Genomic DNA, 14,401 nt, shown 5'->3' with positions numbered 1-14,401 from the left:
AGTTTCTGAAATCTGGAAAATTGCAAATCTGCTCTCCTGAATTCTAGGGTCTATACTCTAACCCTCTTTCCTCACCCATTTCAGAATTTTGAGCTCCAAACAGTTTTGCCTTGTTAATGGGCAGCAGACTCAGCTGTACTTCACCCCTGGTTGGTCCATTGTGTATTAAGAAGGTACTTCCCACGCCTTCAAGAAATCTTGACTGCTGATGTACTGCTATGTTGCATTTCCAGCAGACAACAGGCAGTTCAAGTCCTCCATATGAACCAACACAAAAACTTCCAATTCAGTTTCCTCAAGTTATTTAAAGAAGGCTTTGTCCATTTCCTTAACCTGATCGGGTGGCCTGTAACAGATTCTCTCTTCTGATCCTGAACCACAGACTCTCAAGCACATAGTCACTCATCCATCCCATAAAACAGCTCCACACACGTGAGGAGCTCCTTCATAAAGACAGCAACCTCCATTCCTCAAGCTTCCCTGCAGATCCCTCGTGAAGAGTTTGTATCATTCATTCTCACTATGTGATCTGTTAACATGAAGGCTGCTACTGCTGTGATGTTGTAGTCTTGTGACTACATGCAGCATTCTACCTCCTCCTGCATATTTTCCAGAGTGCATGTGTTTGTACACATATTTTGCTTTCCACCTCTGTTTGCTGCTACCTAACTGAACTATAGGTCATAATGTCCCCTCACTATCATTCCTAGTTTCAGGCTCTCAGCAGGTTGATGAGCTTGTGGGCAGATACTATCGAACATTTTTTCATTTACATTCTTAGAAAATATAACCACTACAAGAACTTAACAATATCTGTCTGAAAGAGCTGCTGTGAAATGTGAACACTATGTTTAGTATTCCTTTCAGCTGATGTAACAGACAAAGAATTGGATGATTCAGAAGAAGGTATATTAGAGCAGAAGGGATTTTCTTTCTATGGTCAAATGATTCAAATCTTGTTTAGGTAACTGCAGGGAATGAAAAATTACCAACTCACAAACAATTTAGCTACTTACCTCTGTGAAATTAGTCTGTAGTCCAAATTTATCATGGAAACAACAGCCACAACTTCACTAGTGATGCTTTGAAGCAGAGAAGAGGGGGATGTAGAATAGAAGGAACTAGCTCTGATATTTAGAAGCAGGCATATGTACAGAAAGTAAGTATGATTCACCTAATAGCAGGAATCAGCCAGAACTGTCTCCTGCTCCTATTTGTATATCCTTGTCCCCTTCCTTATCCTGATGCCAACGTGTACACCATTTTAGAAAAAGTTTATCTGGCAGGATCTTAACTCACTGGGTAACTAGGGTAGGAAAGAAGGGGTAGGAGCATGGGGACAGGCCAAAAGGCCAAGGCTGTGGAAATAGACAGCTTTCTGCAGGTGTATTAGGGTGAATCCTCAGTAGGAAGCAAGAGAAGCAGGTCCAAGCATGGCCCCAGCCCAGGCTGCAGTTTTCCTGCCAGTGCTGGCCTGCTCTCCTGATCTCCCCACTTCGGCTACCAAATGCCCATTCCCTTACCAAGCTTCAGGTCACCTACTTGCTTCAGGTAAGAACTGATCCTTTCCCTGCAGGGTAAGTTTGCAGCACATCAGCTTCTTGAATCAGCTCACTTTAGGTCTGCAAGAGCAGGAATGCCAGAGCAAGAGAGATGGCAGGAAAGGATAAATTCTCCTTGTTCAGTGAATGCATTTAAGTGGATACTGAGAAACAGCAAGGAGCCTCTTTCCTTCACTGGTATCTTGCTACAGTCACTGCATGCTTAGCATATTCAGCTTTAAACAGGTTTATGTATGCCTAAAGATAAGTGACTGTCTGCAAAACAGCTGTTATCATCTTCTTGCACAATAAAAAAATTACTAGAATATCAAACTACTGCACCACAGGACTTGGACGTAATGTGACATAATGCACACTTTTATCTAAGAAACTGCTCACAGCTTTCACTTTCTCTTGCATGTGGACCCAGGACTTCATGAACATTCTCTGTAAAAAGGTTGAATTACTGCTAAATGTATAATTTAATGAAGGACTAAATGTCTTTCATTAATTTCTGATCCTGACACAGCAGAAATGTATCCTCCAGAGAGAACAGAATATGGCTGATGACTTAGCAGCCAACAACCTCTCAGGCTTCAGATTCTCCACTGAGAAGTTTCTCTCATCATAGAATGGTAGGGGTTGGAAGGGATCTTTAGAGATCATCTAGTCCAACCCAACTGCAGAAGCAGGTCCACCTAAATCAGGTCACACAGGAATGCATCCAGATGGGTTTTGAAGACCTCCAGAGAAGGAGACTCCACAACCTCCCTGGGCAGCCTGTGCCAGCGCTCCCTCACCCTCACAGTAAAACAGGGTTTTTTAATGTTTAAATGGATTTTTTTGTGTTCCAGCTTCATCCCATTATTCCTTGTCCTGTCACTATATACAACAGAAAAAAGGGATGCACCCACCTCCTGACATTCACTGTTTGAATATTTGTAAATATTAATAAGATCCCCCCTCAATCTCGTCCTCTCCAGACTAAACAGGCCCAGTTCCCACAGCCTTTCCTCATAAAGAAGATTCTCCAATCCCCTGATCATCTTGGTGGCCCTGTGCTGGAAGTTCCCTGTCCCTCTTGAGCTGGGGAGCCCAGAACTGGACACAGGACTCCAGATGAGGCCTCACCAGGGCAGAGTAGAGGGGGAGAAGAATCTCCCTTGACCTGCTGGCCACACTATTCTTGATGCGTCCCAGGATGCCATTGGCCTTCTTGGCCACGAAGGCACATTGCTGGCTCATGTTTAGCTTATTATCAATCAGGACTCCCAGGTCTCTCTCTGCAGAGCTGCTCTCCAGCAGGTCAATTCCCAGTCTGTCCTGGTGCATGAGGTTGTTCCTCCCCAGCTGCAAGACTCTGCACTTGTCCTTGTTGAACCTCATGAGGTTCCTCTCTGCCCAACTCTCAAGCCGGTCGAGATTCCTCTGAATGGCAGTACAGCCTTCTGGGGAATCAGCCAGTCCTCCCAGTTTGGTGTCATCAGAGAACTTGCTCTCTGTCCCCTCATCCAGGTTGTTGATGAAGACGTTGAACAAGACTGGCCCCAAAATCGATCCCTGTGGAACTCCACTGGCCACAGGCCTCCAACTCGACTCTGTGCCATTGATCACCACCCTCTGGGCTCTGTCATTCAGCCAGCTCTCGATCCACCTCACTGTCCACTCATCCAAGCCACACTGCTTGAGCTTTCTGTTATGGGAGATAGTGTCAAAAACTTTGCTGAAGTCAAGGTAGATGACATCCGCTGCTCTCCCCTCATCTAGTCAGCTGGTTATGCACTCCTAGAAGGCTATTAGGTTAGTTTAACAGGATTTCCCCTTGGTGAAGCTGTGTTGACTCCCCCTGATAACCACCTTTTCCTTCATATGTTTAGTGACAATATTCTGTGTGAGTTTTCCATCACTTTTCCAGGGATGGAGGTGAGGCTTATTGGCCTGTAGTTTCCTGGGTTGTTCTTCCTGCCCTTTTTGAAAACTGGCGTGACATTGGCCTTTTTCCAGTCCTTAGGTACCGCACCTGTCCTCTATGATTGTTCAGAAATGATGGGGAGTGGTTTAGCAACCACAACAGTCAGCTCCCTCAGCACTCCTGGATGCATCCCATCAGGTCTGATACTCTTCTGACAGCATAACGTTTTGATGTTAGCACTGCATTCTGCTTGGTATGTGATCAGCAAATCACAGAAACGGAGGTCCTCCTAGGACTTTTGTGGAATGCTGCAGTTTTTGAGCAACATGAGCAATAGCTGATGTGGTGCCCGTGTGCCTGAGGATTAAGCTCTCTCTGATGTTACCACCAATAGTAAACATCAAGTGGCTTTTTCCAGCCACTGCTATAGGGACTGGGCAGTCAGGGGCACAAAGAAACCCCCATGTATTAGAAGAATTGAGCAATGGGCTTTCTAGAACACAAAGGTTAAGTTGATTATGCTATGAGGATTTTGATGTGGATGGTGGCTACTGTAGAAGAAGACAGGGAAGTATGGACTATGGGAAAAAGACCTGAAGTCCTACAACTGAAAAAGTCCTTATTCTGAGTCCAAACTAAATGCAAGCCCACAGGAAAAAAAAATAATCTTGCCATTCAAAGGCAGATAAGCAATTACTGTAATACTTAAAATTACTTAAAATTGTAATACTTAAAGCCCTTCAGACATCTCAGTTCTATGATAAGTGGCAAATATAATGTTCACTGTGCAATACATGCTCTCTCATTTCATGACACAAAGAGACACCTCCAAATCTATCTCTAGTGACTGGGAGACAATGAAATGCAGTTCCTACTAGCTGATATAAAAACTGATATGCGAGAGCCCAGGTAAGCCATCTACCTGTGCTGTTTGGATGCTTCTAAGGAATCCTTTCTTCCAATAAACTTAATTGCTGATCTGATCTAAGAACTGAAAAGCCCAGAATTTGTTATAGCATTTCCTTCAGCTTATAATGATGGTACTCCAGCTTTTTCTAGCTTGATCTTTAAACACGTTTCCTCTGTGTTTTTTTAAAATTAAAATCTCTGAGTTTGAAAAATGCATTTAGAAATTAGATTAATAATACATCTAATTTTATGATTCATTCAAAATGTAAAACCAGTCGAAGTAAAAAGCAGTTTCAAATTCTTCAAATTTGGATTCATGGTGTTTGAATAAATTACAAATATTTATTTACACAATGTATTTTGCAATATTTCCATTACGAATCTGAGGAAAAGACTCGGAAAATTGTTCTACTTTTGGTGAGCCCTATTTTAATCTCATCATCTTATTCACCTCAGTGGGCCACATAAGCACTACTCACTTTGAGTAAGCATGGCCATTTTATCAGTAATTTAAAAAAGAAGTAATACAAATGATTAATGTCTTTGTTGATTAATGCAACATTGATAAAAAATGCTTGAATGTTTAAGGAAACATCAGAACACAAAAGACACCAGTTAAAAAAAGAGAAATATTCTTCTAGTTCATCCAGAGAATTCCAATTCTGCTTCCAGCCCATTACAGGACTGTGCAGAGCAAAAGTCTGTTTTGAGAGCTGCACATAGGAGTATTTTGAGGTCTCTCCGTTTGGTGAGATGATTCCAAGGCCAGGCTGTGACTTGGCTTTTTTTGTCCTCTAGGAACAAGAGTGCATGCTCACTGAGAATACACTACTGACTGCATCATTCTGACTACAATAGTTAACAGGTATCTAAAATGAACCAACTCCAGTGCCCACAAATTACCTGCCTCCTTAGCTGGATGATGAACATGAAAATCCAAGCAGCATGCTCGGTGAACACCTCTGCAAGTGCTGTGTGGCACTGAATTGAAATCCTGCCAGGCATGTCAAGAATGCTACTTTGTTAAACAACTTAGATAGCAAAATCAGAAAATTGTCATCCCAGGCAGAATAACGGTTTATTTCATGGTATCCTAGGGGCAATGGGTGCAGTTGGCAATCTAATAGGAAATGTTAAGCCAAAACACAAATCAATAGAAAAGACTGATTTTGTTGACTGTAAAGGCCAGGAAGGATAAATGCTATTTACATCTATTGTTTGAAAGTGCCAATTTACAGATATGACCATGGACATCACCTCTACACTATTATCATTCCAGTAAAATAGACTCAAAGTTATTTTTCTTTTAAAACATTACATTAGACCTCTTTCTACTGCTGTAATTTATAGCTTACTTCTGCTCTTGGGTATGCAGATACAGCACCTATTTTCTGAAAAACATGTTCCTGTGCAAGCATGTGCAGGCTTCCCAGCAGTTTCTCAAGCAAGGGAAGTGTTTTCCTCTGCTCCACCCATCACTTAGCAGAGCTGAAGAAAGCCATAGGTCTTTTGAACTCCCTACTGTTTTCTTATCAACTTGTTTGTTTTTCAGCTAGAAAAGACATGTACAGATTTATGAACATAACCTTTCAGACTGAAAGCAAAGAAAAAAAAACTGGCAACAAGTTTAAGTCAACCTGGATTAATTTATTGTATTTCCTTTCACTGCTTATTTAAGTACAGCAGAAAGTGTGCTTACCAGCTAAATAAATGTCAGAAATACCAGCAATCCATATACTATTTTCAATTCCCTAAAATAGAATTTCATGTAAGGACCTCTAATTTCAGACTAGAAACATCTCTGCTGTTTTGAAATACCTTTAACATACTTTGATGTGGAGGAAAAAGAAAAAAAAGATGAAAATTTTATATTAAATTCCATAAAGTAGTCATTTTTATATTCTTAAGTGCTAGTTTCACTTAAAGTTATAGTCATCTATCATAGAAACAATGCCAGTACTGATTCTATTTCTGCACCATAAAGTATTTTGTTTTTCTTCTGTCATAAATTGTGACTAGATTGCTATAAAATATATGCTGTCACAATACACACTTGTGTTCTCAATATTTGATTACCATTAGTCCAAAAAGGTAACTAAGTCATAAAATTATCTTCCAGTCCTTGTGGGATCACTGATTTGAATGAATATGCAATAAATATTTTGGAAGGGGGGCAGATAAGCAATGCTGTTTAAGTACTAGTATTATTCCCTGGTGGCTTCACACTTGTGGCAGAAAAACAAATTCAAACAAGCACTACAGTGTTACTGAGGTCACAAATGACCTGGAAAAATAGTTTCTATGGATATCATTTAATGAAGACAAGTCCTGCATGTCACACATTTAATATAGCATTATTTTTATTTCTTTGCAGGTATTCAGATATGCCATGGATTCAGCAGATGTTGTGATTTTTTCATACCACAGAATTAAAAAATGCTAGTATTTTATGCAGAAGTTATTAAATTATAGACAGTGGGATGATCAGAACCTTAATGCATATGTAGACAAGTTGGATTTTTCCACAGACATTGTGTTCTACCTTTTAAAAACAACTATGGAGATTTAGACCTGTTAATACAAGCTTCTATAGAAAAAGTAACACACTGTTCATGTATTTTAAACTGAAAAGCACATTTCTGTCACAGAAATGGCCTTACTTAATCTGAATGTATCTGCAAGCATTACATTTTATTCAGAATCTTTGTTACATAATACTGCCAAAAAACTGAAGAGTTACTGATTTAAACCAGGAATAGCAATACTGAAAGACCAAGGAAGACTAAAATTCTATTTGTTTACATTCTGCAAAACCCAGCCTGAATTAGATAAACAGATGGATTCTTTCTGGACGGAAATATTGCATAAGATTCTAATATCAAGCATAGAGGGTGGGAAGTGCAGCTACAAGCAACTGATGTTTTGCTTTTCATCACATTACAATAAAGACTTTCAGACCTGAAGTACAATCATTAATTTTTTCTCCTTGGTGCACAATTAATAAAAACCAACTTCTGAGCAATGCCACACCCTTGTGATTAAGCAGCATTCAAAAAATATTTAGATAAAGCCTGAACAAATCAAATAAACATATAGAAAGAAAACACTGTTTAGAATGCACTCCCTGCAATGTACTATTGAGAGAGCCAGAAAGCAGCCTAACTTGAGAATTCAATCAAGCAAAATCAAGTATCATCTCATTACAGCCTTTGCAGTTAATGAAACCTATTAAAATCTCTGACCTTCTGATTTTTAGAGCTGACAAAAGCAAGAATTACTTGGTTTATAGCACACAAACACATAGAAATCACAAGATTTTATCCTTTAGGTTATCCTAGCTATTCACCAAGCAATGCGCAATATGAAAAGATTACTCTTCTGCTACTCACTATTGCTCCAGGATTTCAGTAAATATTTGATACTGATTTCAAAGAAGCCTGAATCCTGCTGGCTAGCCATGTCTGCTGCATACAAAGAGGCTTCTATAATTCTGAGCAGCTGAAGTGGCAGGTACTATGTATGTAGATGTGACTGTCACCAGTTAGTGATGTAAACGAAGGGTCAGAGGAGGAAATGAAGTCTCCGCAGATCCTCTTCTTCCGTTCATGGTAGGTAAGCTCATTAAAAAAAAAAAAAGCTCAACAACAACAACAAAAACACACCATGAGATTTGTGTCCTTCGCTCTTCCTCCAGGGCTCATACTTAATTCTATTTGCAGAGTATTTTATTCCCTCACACCCTCAGTATGTGTTTTCATTTATTCCGTTTCACAACTGGGCAAATTTCTTCCGGTCAGTTAAGGCATATACAGTACCACAGCACTTGTTCCATAAGCACAGAGTATCTTCCCGAAGGGTGTCTGAGCTGTGTTTTTAATAACATGCAGTCTGCCTGCCTGAAGCCTTTCTTTCCATCAGACGCTGACAGCCTGAGCGTATGCACCTCCTCTTGCGAACCGAGTATCAACTCAAAGCCCCACTGAAACCGTCTCTGCTGCAGCCGGAGGAATTTCACACGTACTGTTTAGCTTTAGGAGAAAAAAAACCACCCTCTAACGAGTATCCTCTACATGCTCTGGTCAGCTGCTCTCCTTCCGCATGTTTCCAAGAAGAGCACACTGAACTATACACAACTGCATCATGCTGCAGTAAAGCAGAGCTGCACCCATATATCTGATTGCAGTGACGTTGGGGGGAAAAAAAAAGAAAAGGCTCTCCCTCAGCCCAGTTGCACAACAGAAGCACTTCCAGAGCACTAAAAACATTGCATTCAGACTGCCTGCTTCTGCTTTTCTTTCACTGCTATAGAAAAACGTCTGTCTCTTTTTTTTGTCGACTTTTTTTTTCCTCCCTCTTAAAAGATGTGAGACAGCAAGCTGAATCCACAATGGCAAAAGAAGCAGAGAGCTCACTGCTTGGTATTCACCTCCCGAACAAACAGAAAAAATTCTCAGTTTGATGTCATTTTTATCTTGAATAATGTTGTTTTTTTTAAGGAGAACTGAATTCACATAAGAAAATGAAGTGGAGTCAATTCCCTGCTTGCTAATCTCTCTGTATTTTCTACAAAATACCTAATTGCTAGCTACAGTTTCCATGTTGTCAAGGTTTTATTTCAGTACATCACTATGCATATTCTAATGGTAATGAAAAAAAATAATAAGAATCAGTTTCTGAAACACTTTTTGTTTCAGAAATGCTCTTGGAATCATGCTTCCAAGGACCATGCTTCCAGACAATATTTCCTGGGAACAACAGTACTTCTTTTCTCACTCAATGGAATAGTTTTTCCCACAAGATCTCAGTATAGGAGCCAAAATAGAGCTTCTCTGTTGCTGACTCCTCTAAAAACTTTGTCAGCAATTATGTTTCACATTATTTTTAGTTTCAGTATGCAAAGTATTTGATGTTTGGATTGGAAACTGAGGAACGTAGGGTCATTGAGACCAAACTCCCATGGTTCTCACTGAAAATATGCTAAATGTCTTCTGTAAACATACCTCATCTAGAGATAAGGTCTTGGGTCCTCACTAATGAAAGGCTGTTATAGAAACTCACATTATAAACCTTTCAATTCCTAAATTACGTTTACTCAGAACCAGTTTACACCCTTTCATGAACAGGGACTGTCAGAAATGTTCAAAGTATCTCTGGTTTGATCTCATCAGCTGTCAAAGAGATCTGATCAGCTCCTCCTGCCTATAATGTTAAATATCATCCAGTTGCTGCCACTCTGGGCTTCCCATTTCTTTCCTGAGATCTCTCATCACTATCCCCCTGCCATCCCAACAATGCCTCCTCATCCTACCGTCCTGTTGTAACCAGCACACTCCAACTTTCTACAATTAAAGTCCTACAATTAAATTTAATACCAAAAATGGCAAGTCCCAAGACCTAGGACTGATGACTTCCTACCATCCCGCCAACTGATTTTTCCTCAGAGACAATGCCAGGTAGGTTTGAAAGTCCTTATACTCATTCTCACAAATGCTGCATTAATTCCTATGTTCAACGACTGAAGTAATAACTTCCTCTATGGTGCAACACCAAATGTTTTTCTCAATATGACTGATATATTAATTTTATCACATTTTTTTGTGCTGAAAATAAAAGTATAAAGTTAATCTGCAAATACTTGTCTTTCCTAAATCTAAATTACCAAATTTTAAATTAAATCCATACCCTTAAGTATTATCTCCTACTAAATTTTCTTTCAAAGCCTTGAGTGTGGCTGAGGTCAAGCAGCCTCTCTGTTGATATAGACCGTTTCCCCTCCATAAATTCTATAGTTTATATTTACAAGGCAGAATCTCTCTTTTGATAGACTGAACAAAAATTTTATTATCCAAGCTGTGATATCATCTGCCCACTCTGTTATTATGAATGAGAATTTGGCTTTTGTAACATGAATTTGGAGATCTTTGAGGGTTTTTTCCCTTCTAATAATTTTGAGGTGAGTTTTTGTTTTGTTTGTATTATTCTTCCTATCTCTATTCCTCTACAAGGCTCCATCCTTACAGGAAATAAAGGCAAGGCCTTCACTTACTGGTCATATAGAATCATAGAATGGTAGGGGTTGGAAGGGACCTTCAGAGATCATCTAGTACAAAACCCCTGCAGAACCAGGTTCCCCTAGATCAGGTCGCACAGGAACATGTCCAGACAGGTCTTGAAGACCTCCAAGGAAGGAGACTCCACAACCCCTCTGGGCAGCCTGTGCCAGGGCTCCCTCACCTGAACAGTGAAATAGTTTTTTCTTATATTTAAGTGGAAATGGGCTCTTGTGTCCAAGATTATACAGACTTGACAACTCTAAGTAGAATTTGCATCTGGGATGTTAAAGTATCGCCCAGTGCCTGCTTTCACCTCCCTGTGGACTAACATTAAAAAGGCTATAGCTACCTTCAGCTTTCTGTCTCAGTTGCAGATCCCTTTGCATCTTCTTAACTGATTGTTTTCTGAAGTGATTTGGAACCAAAGTAATTCCATTTCATGTATAGTAGTCTTTTTTAAACATTGCATCACAACATTAATACACAGTACAGAATCTGACTGCTTTCACATTTTAGTGTTCTTTCTGAAGAACACATTTACCTATGGTGCAATTCCTCTGACAAGATGCCGCTGTATTAAAATACTGAACAACTTAATGGATGTCTTAAGATAAAGCCTGTGAAAGAAACAATGCCACCGTTCTTAGACCTGTATATTTTTGGCATTGTACAAAACAGTTCAAACAGAACACAACTTTTAAATTATGCCTCCTAGTCTCACAATTGTACTAGGAAAGGTACAGACAAAGGAGCTGCTTTCAGTCCACAGAGCAGCCTAATGAGCTGTCCCATTACTTTAATACAGGCATTCATAGCAATTCAGTGCTAACATTAAAATTTACCTCAAGGTTAATATGCCTCCATTACCAGTTAGAAAGTATCAACTAGAACATATATGCCTCTGATTCTAACAGCTTCCTTAATACTAAAAGTGTAACTAATTCCAATCTTACTAATTTCTATCATTAAATAATCACAAAACATTCTAGAAAACTCCTATATGCTAAACTTCATTTAAGTATTTGCTCATCTTCCAGACAATACCAAGGTTTTGCTCACATTTTGGAAATACTCCTAAAACACATATAACACACTCAAATGGCAGAAACGACAATATTCTAACCTAGTGCTCTGAACTTATTTTAGCGAGGCCAAGACTAAGAAATTTTGAAGTTACACAGCTTCTACTTTAATTCTAAATACTTTATGGTATTTAGAATTTAATTCTGTATTCTAGGTGTGAAAGATAGACAGGCATAAGCATACAACATCTGTCACTGTAAGCAAGCTCCCTGATGACGGATATTACAGTTGTATGTCTTTACAAATGCAGTGGGCTTCTTTTTATGCTATTACTACATGGGAGCTTATGATAAATTAACAACAATGTTTTTTAACTATAAGAAATCATATATAAATATATCCATAACATAAAGCTTTTTGTAGGTCTACCACAACACCACACCTGCTGATTACCATGATAATAGAAGCACTGTTTTAATCATAAACATTTGTATGTGACTCAAAATCCACAATGGTAACGTGTAGTGCACCTTCTGTTCTCTCATCTGCTTTCTGAGATCAGAGATAGCACATATCCAGGAACCCTGGGTACCTGGCTTATACCCTTCTTTGCCTGAACAAAGTCAGTGGAATTTCCACACCTCAACATTGGAAAAAAAATTGTTGGGAGAAGTTGTTTGTAGCATGGTCAGAAGTGTATTTGTGAGATGAATACTGCATGAACAGTTATTTTCATTGCAAAACATCTGAAAAACAAGACTTCCAAAAATTTCACTCAGTAGCAGAAAAACAAAAATATATATCATTGGAGGTATTCACAATATCTATCTTGAGGCATCCAGCTTAGATGCCTACGCTGGGAGGTGAAGGCCTTCAGCATGACTCAAGAGTTCACAAGAGTTCCCATGCAGGGCAAAATTATTTTCTGAAGCAACCTATTTCTCTTCACTGTCTACACACGATACTTTTGTAAATTGTAGATGCTTTAGTAGCATAGGTACTGATTTTGTTTACATTTTTAGTGAGTACTATTTATAGCAGTTATACAGGCAGTTTAGCCCTCTAAAGTTCCGAGCAATGCTTGCAGGAAGCCTTAAAAACGTACTTGGAGATATGAATACAGCACAGTCCTTGCAGAATCTTTCAGGGCTCATTTCAGCTTGATATGAAAGGACCTATTTGGATTTTGCTATCTCAACTCTTTAGAAGCTGAGGTTAAATGTAAAGAGTAGCTAAAGGCCTCCAAGTGATTATAACAGTAACAAAGCAAGTATAAACTATAGATTCAAATTTAGTACATCTCAAGTTTTTTCCTAGTGCACACACACTGATTGACCTCCAGTTGCAGAAACCAGTAAGCAGAATAGTGTGTTCCATATTTGTTGCCAATAGAATGAGACTTCTAACTTTTGTACAGGTAATTATATTTTTGATCTCTAAGGACTTTTATTCAGACTCCATCAATAAATCACTGTGATTGTATTTATGAGTGAGCAATTATCTGTTAATAGTACAAAGCCTCCTCTTGGTCTGCAGTGATATATAACCCAGCCTCTCCTACAGTAAGGGCTGCTTATTAGGGTCTTTGTGGTTTTTAATCCTTTCAGGCAAAATAAAGCAACCTTACAAAGGATGAGTCCCAGACTGATTTGATTCCAATGCATAACACACATAACATCTGAAACCAAAAAACAACTCTTGTATTATCACATCTTGAGATATATTGCATATGGTTTCATGTTCCTTCAATAAAACTAGTTGTTACCTTTCTATGATCTACTCTTGAAAGACTGCACTAGCTTTCAGATGGATACTGGTCATAGTTAAATGACATTCAGGTGCCTAAATATAGGTAGCGTGATTATAGATACCCTTAGGTATGTGAGCTATTCGTGGACCTGGCAGATATGACATAGGACCTACATTAGATCCATAGCCTTCTGAAGCAGTTGGAGGCTTCCTCCTAGACACCTAGTTTGAGTATCTGATTTGCTCTCTTTGGTTTCAGGAAGGAAAAAAAGAAACAATGAAAAATCTGATCTGTCTTTTGTTATTTGTGACAATTCCATGTATAAGCCAGCAACAAAAAAGGAATAATATTTTTTACATTTAAGCAGACAAATACCAGAGTATTCATATATAGTGAGTTTATTTTCTTCAACTCGGCATTTGTTGAGTTTGTGCACCTCTTTCCTTACATTAAAATATTTTCTTTTTTTTTTCTTTTCTTATCACAGCTTACATACCACAAAACAAGTCAGGCCAAACATTAACAAACAGCATGCACACATGCCTTACTAATGTCCTCTGTTAAAACGAATATCAAAATTGTTATCTAAAACAACTGAACTCTATGTGCCTTTAACGTCCCATGATTCAACAAGGTAAACCAAACATCTTCTTAGGGTCCAGATTATAAGTACAGAGTGACAGAAAGCACTGCACAAAAGAAGATATCATTAAGCAAACCTAATTTAACGTACTAAGCTCTAAATAAAGCAATAGAAAACCTTAGCTCATGTCTCTACTTTTGCTGCACCATTTTGTTTTGCGCTGTGTTTGTAACTGACTGTTAAGATATTGCCACCTAGTGATGAAAAGCACAACAAGCAGAAGCAGTCGAACGGTAAATAATGCATAGAGAATGCACGCTTACATTGTAAACGGTGTCAGATGGAAGATAGAGGCATAGAAATGAAGCACATGTCTCTAATTTTGGAGGAAAGGTATGAGGCATTTTTGATACAAAATACAAAATATTTTAATAGAGGCCTCATTGGGATTCTTCATGTATCACTCATCTCCTTTCCTCGGCTGTTCAGTGAATTCCCAAGAGTAACTAAATAGGTCATCAGGGGTTCGCCTGTGAGTTTCTCCCTAGCTGAACAGCCTCTGGAAGCATCGGTGAGCCAGGAACAAACTTTGTTTTCCCTGATCTACCCTACAGGTGCTAAAAACATAGC

The 14,401-nt window shown here is 38.9% G+C and overlaps 1 protein-coding gene across 6 annotated transcripts in view; it reads right to left on the bottom strand.

The window, feature by feature from the left end:
• FRY (FRY microtubule binding protein) overlaps positions 1–14,401 on the bottom strand; it is a 206,451-nt gene that overhangs the window by 159,032 nt on the left and 33,018 nt on the right. For 5 of the 6 annotated variants that reach the window (XM_061993487.1, XM_061993504.1, XM_061993495.1 and 2 more), the window contains exon 1: positions 7,752–8,480. The exons of the other annotated variant lie outside the window; for it this stretch is intronic. In XM_061993487.1, coding sequence (XP_061849471.1) covers positions 7,752–7,821 — 70 coding nt within the window. In that variant the 5' untranslated portion in view covers positions 7,822–8,480. Of the gene's footprint in view, positions 1–7,751; positions 8,481–14,401 lie in introns of those variants that run through there. 6 annotated transcript variants of the gene reach the window in all.

Source organism: Colius striatus, chromosome 1 (genome assembly GCF_028858725.1).
Source record: "Colius striatus isolate bColStr4 chromosome 1, bColStr4.1.hap1, whole genome shotgun sequence".
NCBI classification, from domain to species: Eukaryota; Metazoa; Chordata; class Aves; order Coliiformes; family Coliidae; genus Colius; species Colius striatus.
This window is presented reverse-complemented; position numbering and strand designations above follow the sequence as displayed.